At 36.5% G+C, this 21,976-nt stretch overlaps 1 protein-coding gene and 1 long non-coding RNA gene across 2 annotated transcripts; both read right to left on the bottom strand.

Annotated features, from left to right (window-relative positions):
* Positions 1-698: 698 nt before the first annotated feature.
* LOC122417961 (uncharacterized) lies at positions 699-2,755 on the bottom strand. The gene is made up of 3 exons (XR_006262410.1): positions 2,491-2,755; positions 2,282-2,409; positions 699-2,135 (listed from the first exon to the last, which is right to left on the bottom strand). It is a non-coding gene; the product is annotated as an uncharacterized lncRNA (long non-coding RNA).
* Positions 2,756-15,622: 12,867 nt separating this feature from the next.
* LOC122417751 (protein 5NUC-like) lies at positions 15,623-19,952 on the bottom strand. Its single transcript, XM_043431547.1, has 8 exons — positions 19,696-19,952; positions 18,926-19,157; positions 17,903-18,502; positions 17,413-17,577; positions 17,186-17,290; positions 16,927-17,094; positions 15,789-15,978; positions 15,623-15,633 (listed from the first exon to the last, which is right to left on the bottom strand). The coding sequence occupies exons 1-8, from the start codon at positions 19,950-19,952 to the stop codon at positions 15,623-15,625; spliced, it is 1,728 nt and encodes a 575-aa protein (XP_043287482.1).
* Between the last annotated feature and the right edge of the window lie 2,024 nt (positions 19,953-21,976).

Below are 21,976 nucleotides of genomic sequence, written 5' to 3'. Positions count from 1 at the left end.
CGAGCTATTTTTAGCCGTATCATAATTATTATGCCTTGGTTACGCAGGGTATGAAGAACCTTGTGCAACGGTCAGGATAGTTTAGCTCATCAGACTCATAATCAGCATAGCTCGAGCGACTTACTGCTAGCTTACTGCAGTCTTGACTCAAACTCAACCAGGGATAGTAAAAAGAGTGACGGTTTTTTTTTGTTTTAACCCCTTCGTAGTGAAGTGAAAATGAGATTCCGTGTTATTTTTTTGCTGGAAAAAAAGTTCGAAAAATCGAATCGATGGAGTTGAAATATGTTGTTTTTCAAATTCCCCTTATACGTGTCATGACACAAAATGGCACGTTTTTTTTGACCCTATGCGTGTCACTGATATAATGAAGGAAGCAGCATTATTTTTATATTATTTTCCCTCTACCCTTATATCAAGAGAGCAGAAACGCTTTAATTCCATACAGTTTTAAATTTCCTCTTGCTTTTATTTCATTCCGGAATTTTATATATGGATCATTCCATGTCAAACCGACCACTTTCAAACCCGACCCTTTACGATTTGGCTGAAACTTCGTAATCTCGTTTTTCCCTATTGAAGACATTCATGAGAATTTTTTCAAATTTTTTTACGCAACCCAAAAAAGTTATGGATTTTTCAAAAAAAAGGTTTATTTTATTTTATACAGCTGTAACTTTTTCAAAAATTGACCTATCGGGACGTTTTTTTTCAAAAATTTTGTTTTCGAATATATTTTTAGAAAAAAAATACAAAAATAGTTTCTAGTATATTGAGGAATTCGCTGACTGGTAGCCCCTCGTCATCTTCATTTTGCTCTCCAGCAATATTTCCCATTTCATCTCTGATGCTATTGACGGCAATATTAGAGCATGATTGACCTTCACAATGCTTGCATAGCTGAGTGCACGGTAATCCCAATTTTCGGCAAGTGCAACGAGCAGTTTTGCAGTCTCCAGCACACGAACATGATACCTGTAACATAGATACTCAGGAAAATTGATGAAAACATAAACTTAGTACATTTCGTGTAAATACTTTACAGTCCAAAGATACAATTTCATTTAAAACCTAATTTTTTTTTAATTTCAACGTTTAGTTAATTCATCGTCAGATTATTTTTAATATTTAAATATCTGTTTAAACATTTTGATGAACTCGCCAGTGTCAACAAATTGTCAGGTGCTCAATTCTTAGGCTTCATAACAGGTACTATCATGGTGCTCGTTCGTTCCCAGCCCCATTCTTCTGGATTTAATTCATTGCTCAACCACGATTGTATCTGGTAAAAAGTGCGTTTGACATGTTCACGCAGGACGGGTTGTGTTGGTGGCAATTGTGCTAATCGAATTTCTACGGAGGCATGAACAGCTAATGTTGTAAATTTCTGATATCGAGCATCACTGAGCGATTGGTCCGAATTTTTAAAGCTATATAAATGAGCAATTATTTGTTCCGCGGATTTACATAAACTTTCAATTGTACTCTCAGCATTGTAAAACGTTTGTACAATATTCTGTAGATCTGAATTCTTTTTAAGAATAGAAAAGAGGCTTTTCTTTCCTTTTCCATATATGGCACTTGTCGTGTCATATATGGAAGCGAGAACGAACGATGAGAACGGGAACGAAAACAAACGATGAAAATGAACAACGAGTTCGAGGACGAAGACGAGGATGAAGACAAGGACGAGTACTCGTCCTCGTACTCGTTCTGATCTTCGTACTCGTTTTCGTCATTCTCGTTTTTATCCTCGTTCTTGTTTTCATCCTCGTCCTCGTCTTCGACTTCATCTTCGTACTCGTTGTCGCCTTCGTATGCGTCCTCATTGTTCGTTTTCGTCTTCTACCCTCGTCATCATATTCGTCGTTCGTTTTCATCCTCGTTCTCGTTCTCATCTTCGTACTCGTTCACGTTCTCGTCCTCGTCGTTGTTCTCGTCTTGGTTTTGTTCCCGTCCTCGTCCTCGTCGTTGCTTTTCGCTGCCATTTTCGTTGCTCCTTTTCGTCCCCGTTTTCAGCGTTCGTTTTCGTCACCATTCTCGTTCTCGTCCTCGTACTCGTACTAGTCGTAGTCCTCATCATCATTCTCGTCTTCGTCTTCGTTCTCGTTCTCGATTTCGTCCTCGTCTTTGTTCTCGTTGATGGAAATGCAGAATCAGAATGAATTAATATTTAATAACGAAACAAAGTTATTGATTAATATTTTTTTTATTCGGTTTAAAAATTACATAAATCTGCACAATTATTATGTATCACGCAGATAACAATCTGAGAATTCACCTGAATCGAAAATTTCTTGATCGTCGACGTGGACGCATTCGCGTGGTCATCGTTCATTGCAACGTCTTGCGGAGGGAATATTCAAATAGCCATTTGACGCACACAGTTAATATCGATTGGATAAATGTCTGAAATTCATAAAACAATAAAGCTATTTCGATCGATACTTTCAATACGTCGAGGATAAGGAGTAATTTGGAGTAACATACCTGTTCTGCAGCTTATTCGACGCGTACATTTGATCCCTGTAAATTTCACGAGTCCAGTCGTCATCAATAACCTCTCTCTGTCGTCGACCGAAATGAATAGTTTCTCGTTGAATTATCTTACTTGACAGGATTACGAGCTCACCATCCAACCTGAGATTTCACTTGCTGAGCTCCATTTTGTAATCATTGGTTGAAGTTGAGCAGTTTTCGTATTCGACCATTTGGATTCGATCATCGACTGAGAGTGTCATTGATTGAGCCTACTGCTGACAGTGCTGACAGCTAACTGTTACTCGAAACGAAACAGTCCTTCGCGCGAACTTAGGCTCGGCGCGAGGTTGACTTTTTAACACGTTCGCACCCGAACTCTACGCTACTGAGGTGTCGCACATCATGGCGGCAAGCGACCCTCTGATTCGCTTAGAAGTTTAAAATTCTATTGCTTCTCATTTAAAAACTATTGCACCAAAAAAAAAAATCCTTTTGCAGTTTTGCTTAAAATTGCGTTCCGCACACGCCAGTAACGGGTTTTCCACTAATTCTGAATCACCCTGTATATCATGTGTAATAATGAGTTCCATGACATTAGATCACACGACAAAATATCACGGACAAAATATCACAGCGACAAAATATCATACGACACAATATCACCGCGACAAAATGGACACTGTGTCCGTTTTGCCCCATAAAGTTGAATTCCGGGGCAAAATGGACTTTCCCGAAACTGAAATTTCCTAAAATGCATAAAATTTTTTTTTCGGTTCCAAATCATGCCCTATAAATCATGGTAAATTGTTCAATTCTACGGTGACATCCCCAAAAAATTCAAGTTTCAGAGCAAAATAGATCCCAAACTATTTTTTCACTATCTATTCGCTTTTTTGACTTATTTTTAAAAACCACATTAGTAATCAAAGTACGAATAAGGAAAATAGGTTTTTTATTCATTTTTTACTAAAATCGCACTCATAGCTGACATATTCGTCTTCAACACGTGTACACAAGGTGTGTGCCCATTTTTTGCATGTGACACAGTAAATCCAATCGTCAGGGGACAACGAATATAACGCTTCGCAAAAAATGCAACAAACGTCTTCAAAAAACGAGAACTTGGCTGTCTTGGTAAGCTTTTTTTTCTGTCTTCTGAATGTAGCTAAACTACTACATTTCGAAAAATGTCGATATTTGGATTTTTATGCCTCTTGGAAGCTGTGTCCGTTGTGCCCCGGAAAATTTTTTTGAAGAAATTCCGGAAACTAGGGCCATGAATCAATGGTGGGACTCCGATATAGTGCGGATACGAAATATACACCAGCACGATGGACCCAAAGTTGATTTTTTGCATTCTCAAAAACATGACAGAAATGGGATATAAGATTTGACTCATTTTTTTTCATTTACATCCAAGGAATGGAGCCTCAGTGGTCCCATTTCTTTTCCCATATTACCGAGTTGACATTCTATTCGGGAACAGTCGCTTAGAACGGCTGTATTTCGAAAAATGTTGATTTTTCGATTTTTATGCCTCTAAGGGGTCGTGTCCGTTTTGCCCCCGAATTTTTTTTTACGAAATTGGGGAACCAAGGACTGCGCATCAATTTTGGGACTCAAAAATAGTTGAAAGACCATATGCTTATCAATGAAAGTTGCTTAAATCCTTAAGTGTCCATTTTGCCCCATATTACCCTATATAGTGTCAAACATCAATCGATTTGAAAAATTCATGCCTGGCTTCGATGAATAGTCATTGTTATTTTTTGTTGTGGGATATTTTATATCCCAGTGAAATTTAGTCGTATGATATTTTGTCGCGGTGATATTTTGTCGTGTGATATTTTGTCCGTGATATTTTGTCGTGTGATATTTTGTCATGTGATATTATGTCGTGTCAATATAATAATGTGGGTTATATATACGAGTTCCCTTTGATAGCTGTGTGGTAACGAACCGGCCGGGGTTTGACGTTACGAAGTGCCGGGACAAATGTAACAAACGTTCGCATAGTTAGTGAATAATATAAATAAGGCAAATCAGTTTATCAAAAATAGGTCCGGAATTTATAAGGAAAAACGTTCGTCAACCTATAACGTCAAATTTTCTTTTTGCGATCTGAAATATTATGGTTGATAATTAATAAAACAAGAATACACGGAACTGTTAGTATAACGTGAGAAACTCCAATTGAATAAATGTTTTCTAATTTACTTCTTGTGTCATCATTATTTTTGAATATTCCCATACTTTGCTTTCTATTGAGTTTGGCTCTGCTCTTTCCGATCCTTGTTTTCACTCCATCGGTTTGCAGCGGATCGATACATATTATTAATTCGTTGCCTAATATGTGTCCTATGATTTTATACTACTTCTTCATGCTGATTGTGGTAACGTGATTCAAGAGGTTTCCAACTATGATCATCAATCGCACATTTCGTACATCAGATTTTCAAAACAGTTTCTGGTATTGATATAAATGTAGTTATTCTTTTTCCACCTGGTCTGTTGAGTAATAAATTTTGAATCTTGTTCCAAAAAGTCTTTGAATGCTTTATTTGCTAATAATATGAAAAGTCGAATCTTCGGAATGCGGTGAGCAAACACAAATTTTGACAACAATACTTATGAAATGACATGTATGTTGAGTATTCCTATTCCGCAACCTGCAAATATGGAATTATTAGTGAAAAGATTCATTACGATAAGTCTACAGTTGCTCAGTTTTGGATGCGATTAAGTATAATGCCTGCCAACATCCATGGGAACCTATAGAATTTCTGAATGTTATGTGGGCTATGTCATTTTAATGTAACATCATGACTTTTAACAACTTTTCACTATAAGACTATAGATTTGGATCATTGAAATACAGTAAAAATGTGCAAACTATAAAATTTATACACTGTGCCATTAATTTTACTTTTCGACTCTGATTGTAACATAGATATGAAGTGAAAAATTCATTACAAAAGTCTTAAGTTGCTCATTTATAGATGGATTTGAAATTGCTGTCTTCCAAACTCATTGCGAAGATACATTGAATCGCAGCAGATACCTGCGAACTTTGAAATTTCTGTGGATAAATATTGAAACGTAACGCCCGCGGAGCGGCCCGAACCCGCTCGAACTCTCGAATACTACGCGAACACAAAACATCGCGGAGCGATGGACAGGCGTGCGTCCCAACCGGCGGCCATCTTGGCTACTGATACAAAGACCCGAGCGAGCCGGTGGGCAACGCTCTGAACAGCGCCACTTGACGAAAACTCAAACTAAATTATATTTTTATTATTCTAATTGTTTTCAAACTTTTTATTAATCAATATGAGCGTAATTAGGCTCAAAATGTCGGGGAAAATAGCCGCTATCAAGGAAAATTAATGAAAAGATGAAAACTTGTAGAAAATTTGTAATATTTCAATTAAAGCAAGACGCGTGCTCACGGCGCATGCGCAGGGGTAAGAGTTCATGGGCTATAGAAACCCGAACGTGACTTTTCCCGATTTTACGAATAAAATTGAAATTAACGATATTAAATAAAACAATGAGGCTAAATCATGCAAATAATTAAATAATGGCAATCTTCATTGAAATTTTATTATTTAAAAGTCACGCTGAGCTAAAAATCATTAGAAGCGGAATTCGGCGCATCGGACAAAATAGCGATCAGCCAATAACAAGGCGCGAAATATGGTAGCGAGCCAATAGAGAAGCCCGTTACAAAAGAATGCGCAGAACACGTCCGAAACAGGGAAATTCGGCGTTTGAGAGATTTTAGAGTGGGGAACGGGGTATAAGAGTCGGTGGACGGCTCATTCGGCAGGCAGTTCACCCTACCTCTAGAACCAACTCGGATCTTCTAGAAGAACTAGACCAGACTCAAATAGAAAAATACACTCTATTCTAGTACAACCAAAAAATCCTTTTTCCTACTACTCCTTTGGATGCCTGGGATATTGGTGAGACTCGGCGACGTATCGACCCCGTAGTCCAGGGTCCATTCCAAATAACCTAAAAAACCTCCGAATTTCGTTGCACGGGACATTGGCGAGACTCGGCGACGTATCGAGCCCGTGGTCTGGGGTTCACATCCTAACCTGTCTTGTATTTTTGAACATTGGCGCCATTCGGCGACGTTTGAGGGCCGTGGTCAAGCACAAACTTTCCACCTAGCATTTTTTGGGTTTATTGAGAATAGAGGCGATAAATAATTGATTTTATGATTTATTATTATTAAATTCAAGATTGTTGTGGAAATTATCCGATTTGGTTGGGTCGAATGAATTAATTAGTTTTAGAATCCATTATAAATTGACGAAATCAATAATCCGTTGTCCATTTGGGCCATTGCACGACACCAAAGTCAAAATAAATCATCCGAACAAATTATAATAAATTATAACGAATAAAAACAAATAACAAGCGAATGAAAGCATTAATTCAAGAGGCTGCGGTAAGACTAAAGTTTGTATAGCATCAAAGCGATCATAAATTGAGAAATTGTAAAAACAAAAGCGTACAACACTCTTGAATTACCAGGAAGCGTAAAAATTCAGGCTCAAGCGGTTAGGATTCCAGGACATCGGTTGTCAATCATTAATTTCAAATTCCCCCCCTGGTTCGATTCTAAATCACTAAAAAAAGACACCACGAAAAACTGGAGTCAATGGGACGATGAGAAATGGTGCCGGCAAGTTCGAATCGATTGAAAAAAAGGCATTTTATATAAAAGTGATGTTTTTCTGCTGGGGCCGGTTATTTATCATTTTATTCGAATCTTTCTTCCTATTGTAATCTCTGCGTGTTTTCCTATTATAGACTCTGCGGCATAGAGTCCAACTATCACAATTTCCCTGGGAAAGCCGATACCGTTCCGAATATGGGTAGTTCTACAAACGAGAGAAGGAAAAGTAATCTATTCCGGCATGACATTTTTTGTGCATATTGGATGTAAAAAGTAGCTTAAGATCAAGAGTAGAACGTCTTCTAGTCCAAATTAAGTTGGTCAGTCAATAAAAAAAAAACTCATAATTTTATCGTTGTTTTGAAAAAATTAGTAGACAGAGGACTGAGATTATGTCCAGGGGACTGATATAAGAGTAGACAAGTCTAAGAATTTATTATTCTTTACATTAAACAGTAGTGTTAAATACATTTTCTCTTAATTCCTAGATACCTAGGAGCATTTTAAACATTGAAATGAAATAGGGTCACTTTCAATGCAGTCAAATTGTGCCCATCGACGACAAGTGATGCATTGAATCCAATCATTCCTCGTAATATCTTCGCTATACAACGCTCCACAAATCAAACAACGACAATCATCCGAAGTACTCTTCTTCTCTTTGGCGTTCGTCTTTTTCTCTCTCTTATTGCCTTTACCCTTCGGTTTTCGTTTTTCTTTCGGGCTTAAACTTGCCTTCAAATTTTTCTCTCTTCTTTGGTTCTTCGTTTTCTTATCATTGGTGTTTGTCGAGTTGTTCATCTCACTCCGTTTTCGTTTTCGAGTTCGCAATTCTAACTCTACATTAGTTTTTTCCTCGTCAGATGTTTTGGAGTTTTCAATTGATACAGGGGCCGTTATTGATTTTTCCGAATTAACGGACAAAGACTCAGTCAGCTGCGTCTCCAAATTTTGCTCGTGCATTGCGTTTCGGGAAGAATCAATCAAAGAGGACATAGGCACAGGTGAATTTCGACTATTATTTTTATGGGGATCTTCACATTCGGATTCTTCGGAATTATTGTTTGAAAAAACATCATCCACCCTTAATGTCGTTTCTTTTGAGTACTTTACAACGCCCAATCGATAATGTTCGCATGTATCAGTACTACAGAAGCAGCTCAAACTTTTCATGAAAAGTTTTCCTGGCCGAAACGCATTGCCTTGTACTTGATGAACCTTAAGAGTACCACCAAAAGCAATCAAACTTGGTTGATCAGTCGAAATGAATTTCTCAGTGTCCTCAATCTCTTCACTGGTTATTGTATAAAGAGTAATGTTAGGGCAACGATTTTGAATTGCACGGCAAAACTTTGAAAGGTTCGTTACGTCACCTCCACAAGCCACGACACTGTCCGCAGTTCTTTTACAGACGGCGCCCACACCATCGGGTGCTCGTTTGCCGTGACCCGCCTCATGGTAGTTCCACGTCCAACTCTTAATTTCAGGGCAGAAATCAGAAATTTTGGAAGCCAGAATGTAAAACATGAGCTTGTTTCTATATTGTGTCACAGGTCCATCACTTAAAAAATGAATATTTTCAATATCTGCTGGCAATTGCTGCAAAACTGGTTTTAAGTGAGCCCAAATAGCCGGCACATTATGAAATAAGTTTGATGAAACGGTGCAATAAGATTTAGTCGATCCTTTCAAGTATACAACAACCGTGTGCAATGACAACTGTGTACGAGATCCTCCAAAATGGAAAGACTGAATTTCTTCACCATATTTGGTGCAGTAATTTTCTGAAAAGTCCATGTGAATCATGACTTCTTTTTCAGTAAGAGATTCTTTTTTCATTTTTATGCACTGATATTGGTGCAAAATATTTCTCTCGTGGTTCAAGATTTTGCCCAAATCATTCTCTAATTTCGTGACGAGTTCTCTAGCACATATTTCGAAACCTTTCTGCTTCTGTTTGACTACAATTTTTTCTTTTTTCGTTCTCAAATCAATAAATTTTTCTTTGGAAGATGTCCATTGTTTGTATGGGATTAACAACATGTCATTAAACTCTTCATGAAAAGGGATAGATTTTCCAGAGCAGATTTCACATGTTCTTTCGACGCATGATTCCCTATGCCGGTCACAACAGATGGAGTTGTGGGGAACCTTTGGGGAAACTATCCAAAATGGTGTTAATCTGGCAAACATAGAGTAGCTGATAATAACGTTTCCCAACTTTAAAAACTCTTTGTGGAGGTTTTTTAACGTATCTAATCGGTAGCGTTTCTGCTTTCTAATTTTTTTTCTTGTTACAAATTCTTTTTTACCTGCGCACAATCTGCTATACTTGTCGTCTTCCAAAAAAGATTGAACAATTGTTTTCAAGCAACGCTTTGGTATTTTTTTTGATTTTTGTTTCTTCGATCAGTCCCCTGGATTTTTCTCAGTCCCCTGTTCTTCAAAAACTCAGGGGACTGAGACCAGGGGACTGATGTTTTTCCAGTTTTCGATAAATAAAAATGAAAAAACGAAACTTTATCAAAAAGTTTATCATTCCGACGTTGAAATTTATATATTTTACGAACCGTAGGATGAGAAAATTTTGTAATTATAAAATATTTATTTACGAAAATACTAACCAGGGAACTGAGAGGTTGATTGATTGGTAGACGATCTCCGACTTCAAATTCGATATAATGATTGAAAAAACCGACAATTGAAAAAAACACATGATAATGCGCTAATTTCGCTCGAGACTTCGCGCTGCTAAAGCGATAATGCAATGTGTGTATATAGTATTCTTCGTATTTTCAACATATTTTGATTTATCAGGGGACTGATAAGGAAACCGAAGGACAATATTTACTAGAGAAATTTTTCAATAAAATTTCAATTTATGGAGAAGTTATTTGTCGTTTAATTAAAAATTATTATTTCGGATACAGAATGATGTGAAAAATTCAACTTTAATCCTTATTTAAAGTTATAATTTCAAATTTTCACTCGAACCATTCGAAAAGGACATGACAGGGGACTGAGAATTTGATAGTTAGAATATTATTCTCCGTGAGAAATACATCATAGATTTGGGTAATTTTAAGTTTTCAGATGAAAATGATTGTAATGAGTAATTTTGACTTTTATTTATTTTGATTTGTGAAAAACTACGACTCTAAATAAGCTGAGTCGCCAATAATTCCCTCGTTTGTAGAACTACCCATATCATGTTTCGTGGCACAGCATCCAGCTATCACGATATTCTTCCTGATATCTTTTAAGTTTTCTTGACATAGCCCAAGCCACCTTAACTACAAATTCTATCCTCAAATATTAATCTTCTTAAATAATCATTATTCTTTAATAACTTTCATATAAAATGCTGATATAAATCATCCGATGGTTCAGGAATTGCATCTTATTGCGAATTATTCATCAAAACTCTTTCGACGTTGCGTTCGACTTTCTTTTGACAAACAAATTCTCAAAACAGTTCTTTTATTCCGTGTCTCTCAGCATAGCGCCTGACTATCACATTATAAAAAAATTCCTCAGATGTAAGAATTCACATCAAAACACCGACAAACTGACATAAGCCTACGAAACAAGACTACTTCGTTTCATCGGCCCTCAAAAAAGGCTGTTCTTGAATAATGGATCCCGAAAACGACAGATATATAAATTCAGTAATAGCATGCAAATAGAACCGTTTACCTCTAGGTCATGTAGAAAATATCAGAGGAAGTAATGATCTAGAAATTTTTAAATATATAATTCTCTCGACGAATAGAAAAACGATAGAAAAGTTGTCTATTATCGAAATTCAGGAGGAAAGAATAAAAAATCATCTGATGATTTATTCCTGGGTATACGGGAAAATATTGTAGTTCGAATTTTCAACGACTATATGTTAAATAAATACTTGAATGGTTGTTCTTAATGACGATTGACAAGGGTTTCGAGTACACTTGGATGGCTCGACGTGATTTATATATAGAAAAAGAATAGGAGCCAAAGATAAAGCAAACACAAATTTGACTGAAGTAGAAACAACGACCGGGCTTTTGCCGGCACCCTTTCCCATCATCCCACTGACCACAGCTTTGTTGTGGTGCCTTTTTTAGTGATTTAGAATCGAACCAGGGGGGGGGGGGATTTGAGAAACAAAATTTCAACCCCAAATAAGGACCACTCTAGTGTACATATTGAAATAACTTTTCAATTTTCAACCGATTTGGACAAAAATTGGTATACAGTGGTTTTTGGGTCGCTGAGTCGATTTTTGAACTTAATTTTCACCTACTACCCTTGGAAATGGGGAAAATCGAAGGTTAAGGGTGAAATTTTTCGTTTTTTCAATGGATTTTCATGCTGTATGACATGAAAATTTTTAGTTTTTTATCACACTACACTCTTTCATCGAAATCAAGCAAAATTCGCTACCCCCAAAAATGTGAAAAATAAGGGTTCAGGGTGAAATTTGTTAATTTTTCACTGCGAAAATTTCATGCTTTATCACATAAAAATGGAATCAGCAACTTCGAAAACCCTCAGAAATAAATTATCGTGATTTTCGGTAACATATTGGCTCGTACCAGATTTGGCACAAAAACTGGAAAAAAGCTCACCAGTCAACCGGTTAAAGTTGCGAATTTCATTTTTTGTCTGAAAAATCTCATGCAAAGTGTGCAGGAAAAGAAAATAGAATAAGCAGGGGGCACGATAAATCATAAAGCGTTCTTTATTGTACAAATAAGAAAAGAAAACAAATTTGGAAATTCGGTCAAAGATTTTCATACAGAAAAACGCTCCGTTTTTCCGGGTCTTTCGAGTTTTTTCTCGCCTAATTCGGTCAAATAACGCGGACAAATCAAAATTAAAATTGAAAACGCGTATCATTCTTGTAAAAACACAAAATTATTGTTTAATACATTCATTTTGTTATTTTATCAACATAATTCTCGTCACTCGTCTCGTTCATACCTGCTCCTTTTAAAAATAAGGTAGCTCGAACCGACGCGTGGCGGCGTTCAGGCCGGGTCGGCAAGAGCGTTACGTTACAATATATGTGTGCTAAGTATCACCCCCTATCTTTGATTATGGTAATATGTAATGGAACTTTTCTTTATAAAAGATTCTTTTAACATGATGTGTAAAATGTTTTAAGTTTATAACCTGAGGTAGCATAAAAGCAGATGAAAATCTCTTAATAATTGCAGAATCATTCTAGAAACCTTTGTTGCTCTGTGACGCTTGCTAGAAAATTTTCCTGAAGAAGTGAGTAATTAGGGCTAAAAGTGTATACGAATGAATTCCACAGGAACCTTAATTCATGCACTGTACTTGGCTACGTTAGAAAATGATCTAATTTTTTTTATTTCCAAAATTCTGAATTCCTTCAGGAAACGTAATTCATTCACTGTATATGTTACAATAGATCTCATATTTTTTCATAGTCAAAAATTTTTTCAAATTTTTTTATTGACAATGCAAATATAGAAAATCACTTACAACTACGGTCACGACGTTTTAATACTTGGCCTGCCTTTTTTACTTTTTACTTTAAATGATACTTATAATTCAAAACAAATTTGAGAATTTTTCGAACTAATGATGTAATATCCCTATTGTCAAATGGAAATTACATCATTTGTATATGAATTTACTTATCGAAAACAAAACATTGAAAATACAGTACAACTTTGGAATTTATTTGCAGGTGTTTGGAAAAAAAGATACATATGAAGTTGAAAAGCAGGATATGCGTGATTTGTTCCAACAATGGCCTATTAAAAATGAGAAATAAGAATAATAACAAAAATTAATATACACATTCAAAAATTTTAGACCCTTTAATAGATTTACCAATACATTTCTTTTTGTAATTAAATTACATCAAAAACCTCTAGGTTGGAAGTTTGAAAAATATTGAAGAGGTTTCAGAATTTGACTACCGCCATATTGGTACTGTCACTTTTAACTTTAGAAATCTAATGTCGGATTCGTAATCAAGTTATTAACCCTTTCAGTCCCGACTTTTTTTACAGTAACGCAGTTACCGTCATTTATATTGGCTACTTTGGCCGATAACGACTCCAATGTCAGATTGTCAACATTCTTTTAATTAAAAATGGGGAATCCAATATGGCGGACGACTTTTTAAAAATCGGTCCATAAAGCATAAAACTTATGACTCGGGAATTTCTGGCGTCGCTGATGACGAGTGCGATGTCAGATTTTCAAAATTCTCAAAATGGCGGATCCAATATGACAGACCACTTATCAATCAAATTTCGCCTCAAACTTGTTACTTGGCGGTTTTTGGAGTCGTCGATGACGAATTTGATGTCAAATTTAAAAAATTCAAAATATCAGATCCAATATGGCGGACGAAATAGTCAGAAACAGGATCTACGATCATAGTTACCACAATCAACCTCGGAGAGGTTACGCAACACTGATCACATATTTTTTTTCAAATTCATTATTTTTCTGGAGCGCAAGTGAACATCATATTTTCATCCGCCAGATTGGATTTGTCATTTTGAATTTCGAAAATCTGACAATGGATTCGTCATCAGCGACCCCGAAACCCGTGAGTTACAAGTTTTATGCTTAATGGATTGATTTTTGAAAAAGTCATCCGCTCTATTGGATCCGCCATTTTTTATTTGACAAATTTTGAAAATTTGTAATCGGATTCGTAATCAGTGACTGCAAAAACTTTCGAATACCATTTTTCATCAAAATCGGTGGAAATGAACCATTCGTCACTATAGAGAGTCAAGTCACAACTTATATAATGCATTTTGGATTAATTCTAAGCAATTTCGTGGTAGTATAGTGGATAGCGTGCGAACTTTTAGTACCATGTAGGTAGGTAGGCAGATCGGTTCGATTCCCATGTAGGTAGGAATTTTTCTTCGATCGAAATGGTTCTTTGAAATACCAGAAACTGTGATGACCGTCACAGGTAGTGAAAAATAGTTTTGTAATTGATAAAATAATATTTTTTTCGTCGTATTTTTGGCTACATCAATAACAAAAATAAATGGGAATAACAATTTAGTAATTAATTACGCAATGCTGCAATGAACTTGGAATTTGGCGAATAGCAAAGGGGAGGAATCTCGAGTTCGACGTCGCCGGAAATTTCGAGTGGAGAAAATCCATGGTTTTATTTCGGATTCCTATCATCAGAATCTGTATAGTGGTGAGCCGTCATCTTGCTTTTAATTTCCTAAATTTTTGTGTAGAAAAAGAGCTCTGAACTTTGTGAATTCGTATTGAAAAATTATCGATTCAATACATTCGTTTTTGAGAGAGAATTTATTAATGTCCAATTTCGGTTAAAGAAGAGCCGTAATCTTTCGTGAAATTGCCGAGAGGAATTCATTTTTTTTTCGTTCCGCGGAGTTCGTAGGTTAAGAAAATTATTGTATCTTGTCGAAATTCTGACAGGTAATCCGAGAGAAATTGTCTAAGAAATTTCCCGGGAAATAATATCAATTGGCTATTATTATTATTATATCATGAAAATGAATTCTTATATGAACAATTAACATTAACAAATTAAATGTTGCCTTATAAAAATTGATAACATTTTGCAATAATTTTTTTTTACCTCTCAATTTTTCACTAGTTACAATATACTGAAAGCAGTAGCAACAAAACGAAGTTTATTGGAAAATATTTTTTTCATCTATTTTAAAATTTGTTCTTGCGTCAGTGTTAATTTTTTAATAACGAGCTTCTCAATTTTAATTAAAGGAAACTTTAAGGACTCTACTAGTACAGATGAATACCGTTAACTTCTTGCCCTACCTGCAGTCTCTCTTTATAGACTCTTCGTCGTTTGTTGCCTCAGCTCCGCTCCAGCACCACTCATACTCCAATGCCATCAAGAGTAGACGGGTTACACATTAATGATTATTAAACATTCACCGTATAATATACGATCACGTAATACCTTGCTCTCGTCACACTTTATTACAAATATAAACTCATAATAATACAATGAACCAAATATCTTCTACTCTTTTATCTTGTATCCCACCTTGTTACTTTCGTACTTAACAAACTGTCAGATGTGATCATCAAGTTTTTACTCGTCTTTTTCAGCCTCTATCTCCGAGCCTGTTGAAACGCGTCTGTTTAAAACTACCATATTGGTTTTTTATAGATTTACAATTTTTATAAGCAAAAACATCTTCCTTGGTTTTCATTACTATTCTCCCTTCCACATCTGGATATACGGGACTTATTTTTTGCAAATATTCGATTAGAATTTCGTCCATACGTTTGCCTAAAAGTTGATTTAAAAAAGTTATTGCATTTGAATTTACAAGAAATACTTTTGGTTGTTGGAAGGATTCTTCGAAATTTCACACCAAAACTGAATAGAAATTTATACTGAAAATAACAATTCTGACAGTAGTAAGAAAGTAATGAAAAATCCAAATGATCATTTCATCTGGGTTCTGCAAAAGGCATTCAATGTTGATCAATTAGCAAATCCAATATTTACCGAAATTTTTCGATTTATTGATGAAGAATTCCAATACATTTAAATAGATTTGATATTCAGATAAAATCAATGAATGCTTCTACACCGAATAGCTGATCAATTACTTACCCGTATGAGAAACCAACGATTTTTTAAACACATTGAAACCATCTCCACCTCTGGCTAAATAACCGGTTAATAAAATAGTATAGTTTGCCTCAATATTGATTTCACTGAAACTTGGGATATCACAGATGGTGCAGCGCACTTCTGTGTATAATACTTTTGAACCAGGTGATTGCATCAGATCATATTTCACCTAAAAATTCAGATAAAAGTGTTATTAAAATTTTACGTATCATATAACGTTTTAATCGTTTCATTGATTTTTTGAGAATAATTTCTGGTTGACAGTTGACACCCGTCGAAGTCGATAATTTCTACTTTTATTGCTCCAACAAAAAATCTCGCCTGTTTTTACGAGCCCATCTGAACGAATCAAAATTTGTCCTTGTAAGTTATTTTCAGTTCCGAAATTATTATTTTCCTGAGGAAGTTTTTCATACGTATCGTTGTATCGCATTTCGAAGACGATGAATGGTAACTCAAAGATTTAACCGATAAGGATGGCTTAGAGGATAGTGGAGTGATCCCGAACTATTTTTCATTTTTCGCACATAACTTTGTTGTGTATGAAAGATAAAAAATTATTTTTGATCGCATAAAAAACTGTAATCACTGGGAATTTAACACTTTAACGCTTGAAAGACACATTTCGCATGTACCCTTTTCTAGGGGATTATTCACTATGAAAACGTCATTGAAGAAATTCATAAGCTGCCTTGTCAACTATTTTTGAGATCACTTTTTTCAATGGTGTCATTAAAATTTTGCTAAAACCTTTTTTTATTAGGTTGGATTGTATTCGTGGAAAATTTTAATTTTGACAATTTCTAGATCCTTGCTTATCTGGTTTTCTTCATGCTGCAGAAAAAACGGCGCTATCAAATGCCATTTCTGAATTTATATGTCTTTTGTTACCGGGATTCATTGCTCAATAATACCTTTTATAGTATACGATACTCGTGAATTAAGCTGCTCTATTATAGCACGGCGTTTAGCACCTTCGCTATACGATTTGAAATCGTTTTGAAGTTATAAAACCGACATATTCGTGTACAGTAGAGTGCAGCAATCCTCGCGATGGCTCTTTTTTTTCTTTCAATACTTGGCGTCAACACGCTACCGCATCTCTTGATTTTCTTACCCGTAGTCCTGAAACTTGGAGGTAAGCACCTTTAAAGTTTGCAGTTTGATTTTGCTCTAGTGAATAGACACTCCATTCCAGAGCATGTAAGATTTCTTTTCCGGTGACTGTAACTTTCATCATCTCGTCATTGTACGGCAGAACTGTCCAAATATCGCTCATGGTGATCTGTAAAATGTGGAAAAACATTATTCTATTAAACTTTCCCGTAGAATAATGGAAAGTAATGGACTCAGGTATTTTTATGAAAATTCACTACCTTGCCATCATTAGTTCTAGGTATTGAAGCTCTAATTGACCCGCTTTCATGAATAGCAATAGCAGCATCGGTCCAAGCATCAGACCCATTGAAATGTTTCAGGTTCTGCAATTAAATTTTATGAAAATAAGATTGCTATATTAATTAGAGAAATACATATGCACGGAGAATAAATTTCCAAAGAAATATCCGAACAAGTTCATAAAAGTCATAGTTATGAAACTCACATAATCGATCATTGCATCTGTGATAAGATTCCCCAGGTTGCATTCTTGTTTCCTGCAGCTATTCCACTGACCATCGAGAAAAACTTTGGTTTTACCTACTATGGTATTTTCCAAAGTAGTAACGGGAGCCCGCCATTTCTCCAATTCTGCGAGAACATCTGGATCCTACAATTATTAGTAACTTCATGTTAAAAAACATTTCGTCGATTTAATTACGGTGCCTTCAAGCTTCTAAAGGATGTTGAGCATTCGATAAATGAGATTGTTTATACTTTCGAATGAACTTTGACAGTTTCATCACTAGCCATAAGTTATTAAGAACAAAAACTAGAAAAATATTTTATTGTGGACATTCGTTGCTTCGCATCCATGAATACTAATGATTAGAAGCGATATGACACACACCAAGTACACCTTCAACTTTTCATAATAAAAAATATGATGTAGAGCTGAAAGAATTATATGAAAAGTAAGAATTTTGAAAAATTACCTGTTCAATTTCTTTGTTCAAGAGTATAGGTCTTCCGGCAATATTTGTGACATTACCAGTTCGGTCAAAACCTACTGTTATATTACCCAAATATTTTGTGTACGCGTAGGCTTGAACAACATAAACTATTGAGCCATCTTCCCTCTCGACCTTTATAGGATATGTGTAATTAGTTTTCTCACTGTCAGGTGGTTCGCCAGTATAAAGAAAAGTGTGCGAATGGCCACCGACGATCATATCAAGACCATCAACTTCGCGTGCAATTTGTAGGTCCATATCGATACCCGAATGACCAAGGGCAATGAAGATTTCAATGCCGTTAGCGCGCAATTTATCAACTTCACGCTGTATTGATTTTATTTCATCAAAAAAATCGACATTTCCTGGATTTCCTTCGTACATTGTGTTTGGCGTCACATATCCGATAATACCAATCCGCGTTCCATTGAATTCCACTATCGTACTATTTGACAATGACGAACGGGGTAATAAAGCGTTGTTTTTTAGATCCACATTAGACGCTACTATGGGATACGATGCCCTTGCTAGATATGGCTTTAAACCCTCTAGCCCCTGGTCGAACTCGTGATTGCCTAGTGACTAAATAAGGATACGAATAATTAACCAGTTATTCTTATGATCAATAGATTAATAAAATTCTATGCAATAGGGTTTGATGGAATCAGTTTATCTTTCAATATCATACAGGCTTGGCGTTTTTCTCCTGCAACGCCTCATTTCCAATGTTCCAAAAATAAGAATATCAATAAGAATAATTATGCATATTTGTTTTTTGTTAAAAACTGACATATTTGTATAAACTAAAATAGGAAACTGAGGCATGACATTCGGAGTCGTAAATCGTGTAAATCGCCGACGACTTAAAATGTCGCAATATTTGTTTGGTTCTTTACGGTGCGGATTTTAGACAAGTCTCCCCAATCACATTATTCTTCTGATCCTGACCGATATTCGTCCAAGCCTCATAAAGAATTGTTAGTGATATAAATTTAATTAACTTACACTCGCATTTGGTGCTAATATATTTAAGAACTTTGATACGATCTCCCACTTGTAAACGGTAAACCATATGCTACCATCGTAAGTGTCACCAGCATCTAAGAAAAGTGTAGGCATTGAGGAATTTCGAGCTTGGTTAACGACCGTTGATATTCTTGCGAAACCACCGTAACATCTTCCTGCTGCAGAGTCACCTTTTGAGCACTTCGTAGAATCTGCAAGTGTCTCCTCGAATCTTATTTTGAAATAGTAAAGCAAAACACATTATTATTTATGAAATAAAAGAAAAGAAAACAAGTATTTCATTCGGTGAAACAAGTTTTATAGTATCAGAAACTCCGTAGAGTCCAGGGACGGGTACATTGACAGTTCTGTTATCTGCTCGCCTGAAACTCGCCGAGTCTATATTTTTTCTCAATAGAGCCATTCACGGTAGTAGGGGTCATTTTTTTCTCGGTTTCAACAAACTGTGGAGCCAAAGAGACGTTACATTACGAACTCAATAGAAGCAGCTTCGATAGATAAAATTTTTCCCATTATGCACTGTTTACCGATGGGTGTAGCTGCATGATGAGGACACTACAGAGCCGGTTCCATCGCTAATGCATCTATCGAGTTCGCAGGGTATATAACCTACAAAGCCAGCTTTAAGCTAATTCAAGGAAGCTCTTCCAATTTGTAATGAGTCTGGGTCTTTCTCTCATCCCCACTTATCTGACGGTTCAACGAGACGGCGAGGTAGATTTTCGGTAGTCGATTAGTTCGCCCTGTACGCTCTTCGAAGGTAGTGAGCGATCTCTGCGAAAGCTATGAGATACGACATCCCGACAGCGAGAAATATACCTTTTATCATCGGTGAACGGAACTGGCCGTCACCACCTACTATTACTCTACGAAGAAAAAGACCATCTGCCGTGCAATCCGGGGACATTTCGGCTTCCATCGCCCTCCTGGAGTCTTGTAGAAGAAATAATTCGCAGTTTTTGTGGGTCCAGCTCACTTTTATGGAAATCTCAGTCGGCTGGGACATACGTGGACGTCGCCAATGGGGTCACCTATGAGGTTGTATCTCTCCAGCAATACGATTCGTTAAAGTTCACCGCGCTATCAAATACTAACGTTGACGGTAGGCAGGGCGAACAATTGTTTTTCATATAAACTATAACATTATCCCGTCCCGTGCGATTTATTGTGCGACCTTCGGGCGTGGCTTAATATTTAATGGTTTGACATCTGTATCTTTATCTTCAAATCGTTTGGGGCAAATAAACAAAATGCCGTATCACGTGTGTCTTCGCTTTCCCGCCGCCGCATTTGTTATATTTTTTTGTGCCTTCGTTATTTACGTGAGATTGTCCATGAGTTGTGTTATACGTTTATTTTTAGAAGTCCGCCACCGGTAAGAATTAAACCGTGGGTGTGCGTCTCTCGAATTATTAATTTTATGAAATCAGTGCATCATAGCTAAACATACAGAATCGACCGACATAAATATTGAAATTATAACAATTTGTGTTATAAATTGGACCCAAAATCAGCTTAACTCATAGCGTAATTACTGCGAAAGATTTTTGTACGGGCTTGGGTCTGTGATCCATTTCAACATGTTCAAAAATTAGACGTATCTTTTTATTTATTTGTCTCATTTCCAAAAACTTCACTTTTCATAAAAGTTAGTCGACGGTTAGTTAATCACCGGTTACGTATAAAATGTTCCTGTATATCGATCTCTATTGTTACGTCCTGGAGATTCGTTTTGATTTTTGCCTAACGGAATCTATAGAAATATAATAAATAATTAACGTAGTAAATTACGTTAATAGAATAATTATTCGAAGAGACGAACCGCTCGCGGTCCGTCTCTTCGATAAGAAAACGCAAATCAGCAGCGACGAACGCCGTGAGACGGTTTGCCATGAGAAAATGCTGAAGCATCAATCCAAGATCATGGGAACCTCGGCCTAAGCATTTTCGACTGACTCGGACAAGATAGCCGGAGTCAGTGAGAAAAATGCAAAAGAGTAGTGAGTCTCTTCATTCACGAACGAAACCGATCGGTTCTCCTCCGGCTTTGGTCGCACTGACAAATATTAAAACCCATTCAAAATTGTATCGCATCATCAACTCATTATTTTGAATATAATTTTATTGTTTTAAATACTTAACGCGCGGAGTTCCGTTTTTATTGCACCCGCGCGAATATATCCGCGAACAACGGTTCCACTTGTTATCCTCTACTCATCTCTCTCTAATCGCCGTCGGCTACATATCGGGTGACCCGAGAACAAGGGATCGGACCGTCTTGCAGACGTCGAGCACAATCCACGTAAACCCTAAGCATCAGCGTAAAAGTAAGTGGGTTTTACTCAAAATATAACCAAAAAGGATCCGCTTGTCAAGCGACATCGCTTCAATCCCCGGTCTCTCCCAGCTGACCGAAACTGAAGCATCGTTTACGACCACGGTAATTGTATTTCGCGCCTCTTCCTTCAGAGATCAATGTGTAGTACCCCTCACTTTCACAGTGCCGCCACAAGCTTTAAAGTAAAATTTTTTCTCTCCCTATGGGTTCCATAGCAACCCATAGTCTGCGATATTGTTTACTGTCATTCTTTCGCTTTGTGTCAGCATCGTCATACGCAAATATTAATAAAAACGCAAAAAATGGGAAAGAAGAGGAGTCACGATCATTCAGCGTCGAGGGAGAAGAAGGAAAATAAGGATTTGGTAGAGAGATTAAAAGAAATAGTGACGAACATCGACCAGAGGTATAAAAAACGTAAGTTCAAAGCATAACTTATGCTTACTTGGCAAAAAGAGATGCGAAACAGATTGACTCTTTCTGAAAGATCAATTGCTGTAAAGATTTTTTGGTCTCTATACCTGGTTGTTGTGCTAGCGATTTGATTGCTCGGCATCGTGCCTTCGGTCTGATCGAGGCGCACGCCTTCGTTTGACGAAGGGATACAACACGCATTGTTCAGTCTCTAGGGGTCTGACCCTCGAAAAGGGATATTTTGATTTGATGAAAAATAGAACAAATTTTTTTTGTTT

This window comes from Venturia canescens, chromosome 11 (assembly GCF_019457755.1).
Source record: "Venturia canescens isolate UGA chromosome 11, ASM1945775v1, whole genome shotgun sequence".
In the NCBI taxonomy this organism is placed as follows: domain Eukaryota; kingdom Metazoa; phylum Arthropoda; class Insecta; order Hymenoptera; family Ichneumonidae; genus Venturia; species Venturia canescens.
This window is presented reverse-complemented; position numbering and strand designations above follow the sequence as displayed.

What these genes read in the sequence shown, in the direction of transcription:
- LOC122417751 (XM_043431547.1), bottom strand. Translation starts at nt 19,952, where the DNA reads ATGTCCCAGCCGACTGAGATTTCCATAAAAGTGAGCTGGACCCACAAA. An exon ending in TGAACAAAGAAATTGAACAG is followed by an intron (nt 17,578 to 17,902) that starts GTAATTTTTCAA and finishes TAATAATTGTAG; the next exon opens with GATCCAGATGTTCTCGCAGA. An exon ending in CAGATGCAATGATCGATTAT is followed by an intron (nt 17,291 to 17,412) that starts GTGAGTTTCATA and finishes ATTTAATTGCAG; the next exon opens with AACCTGAAACATTTCAATGG.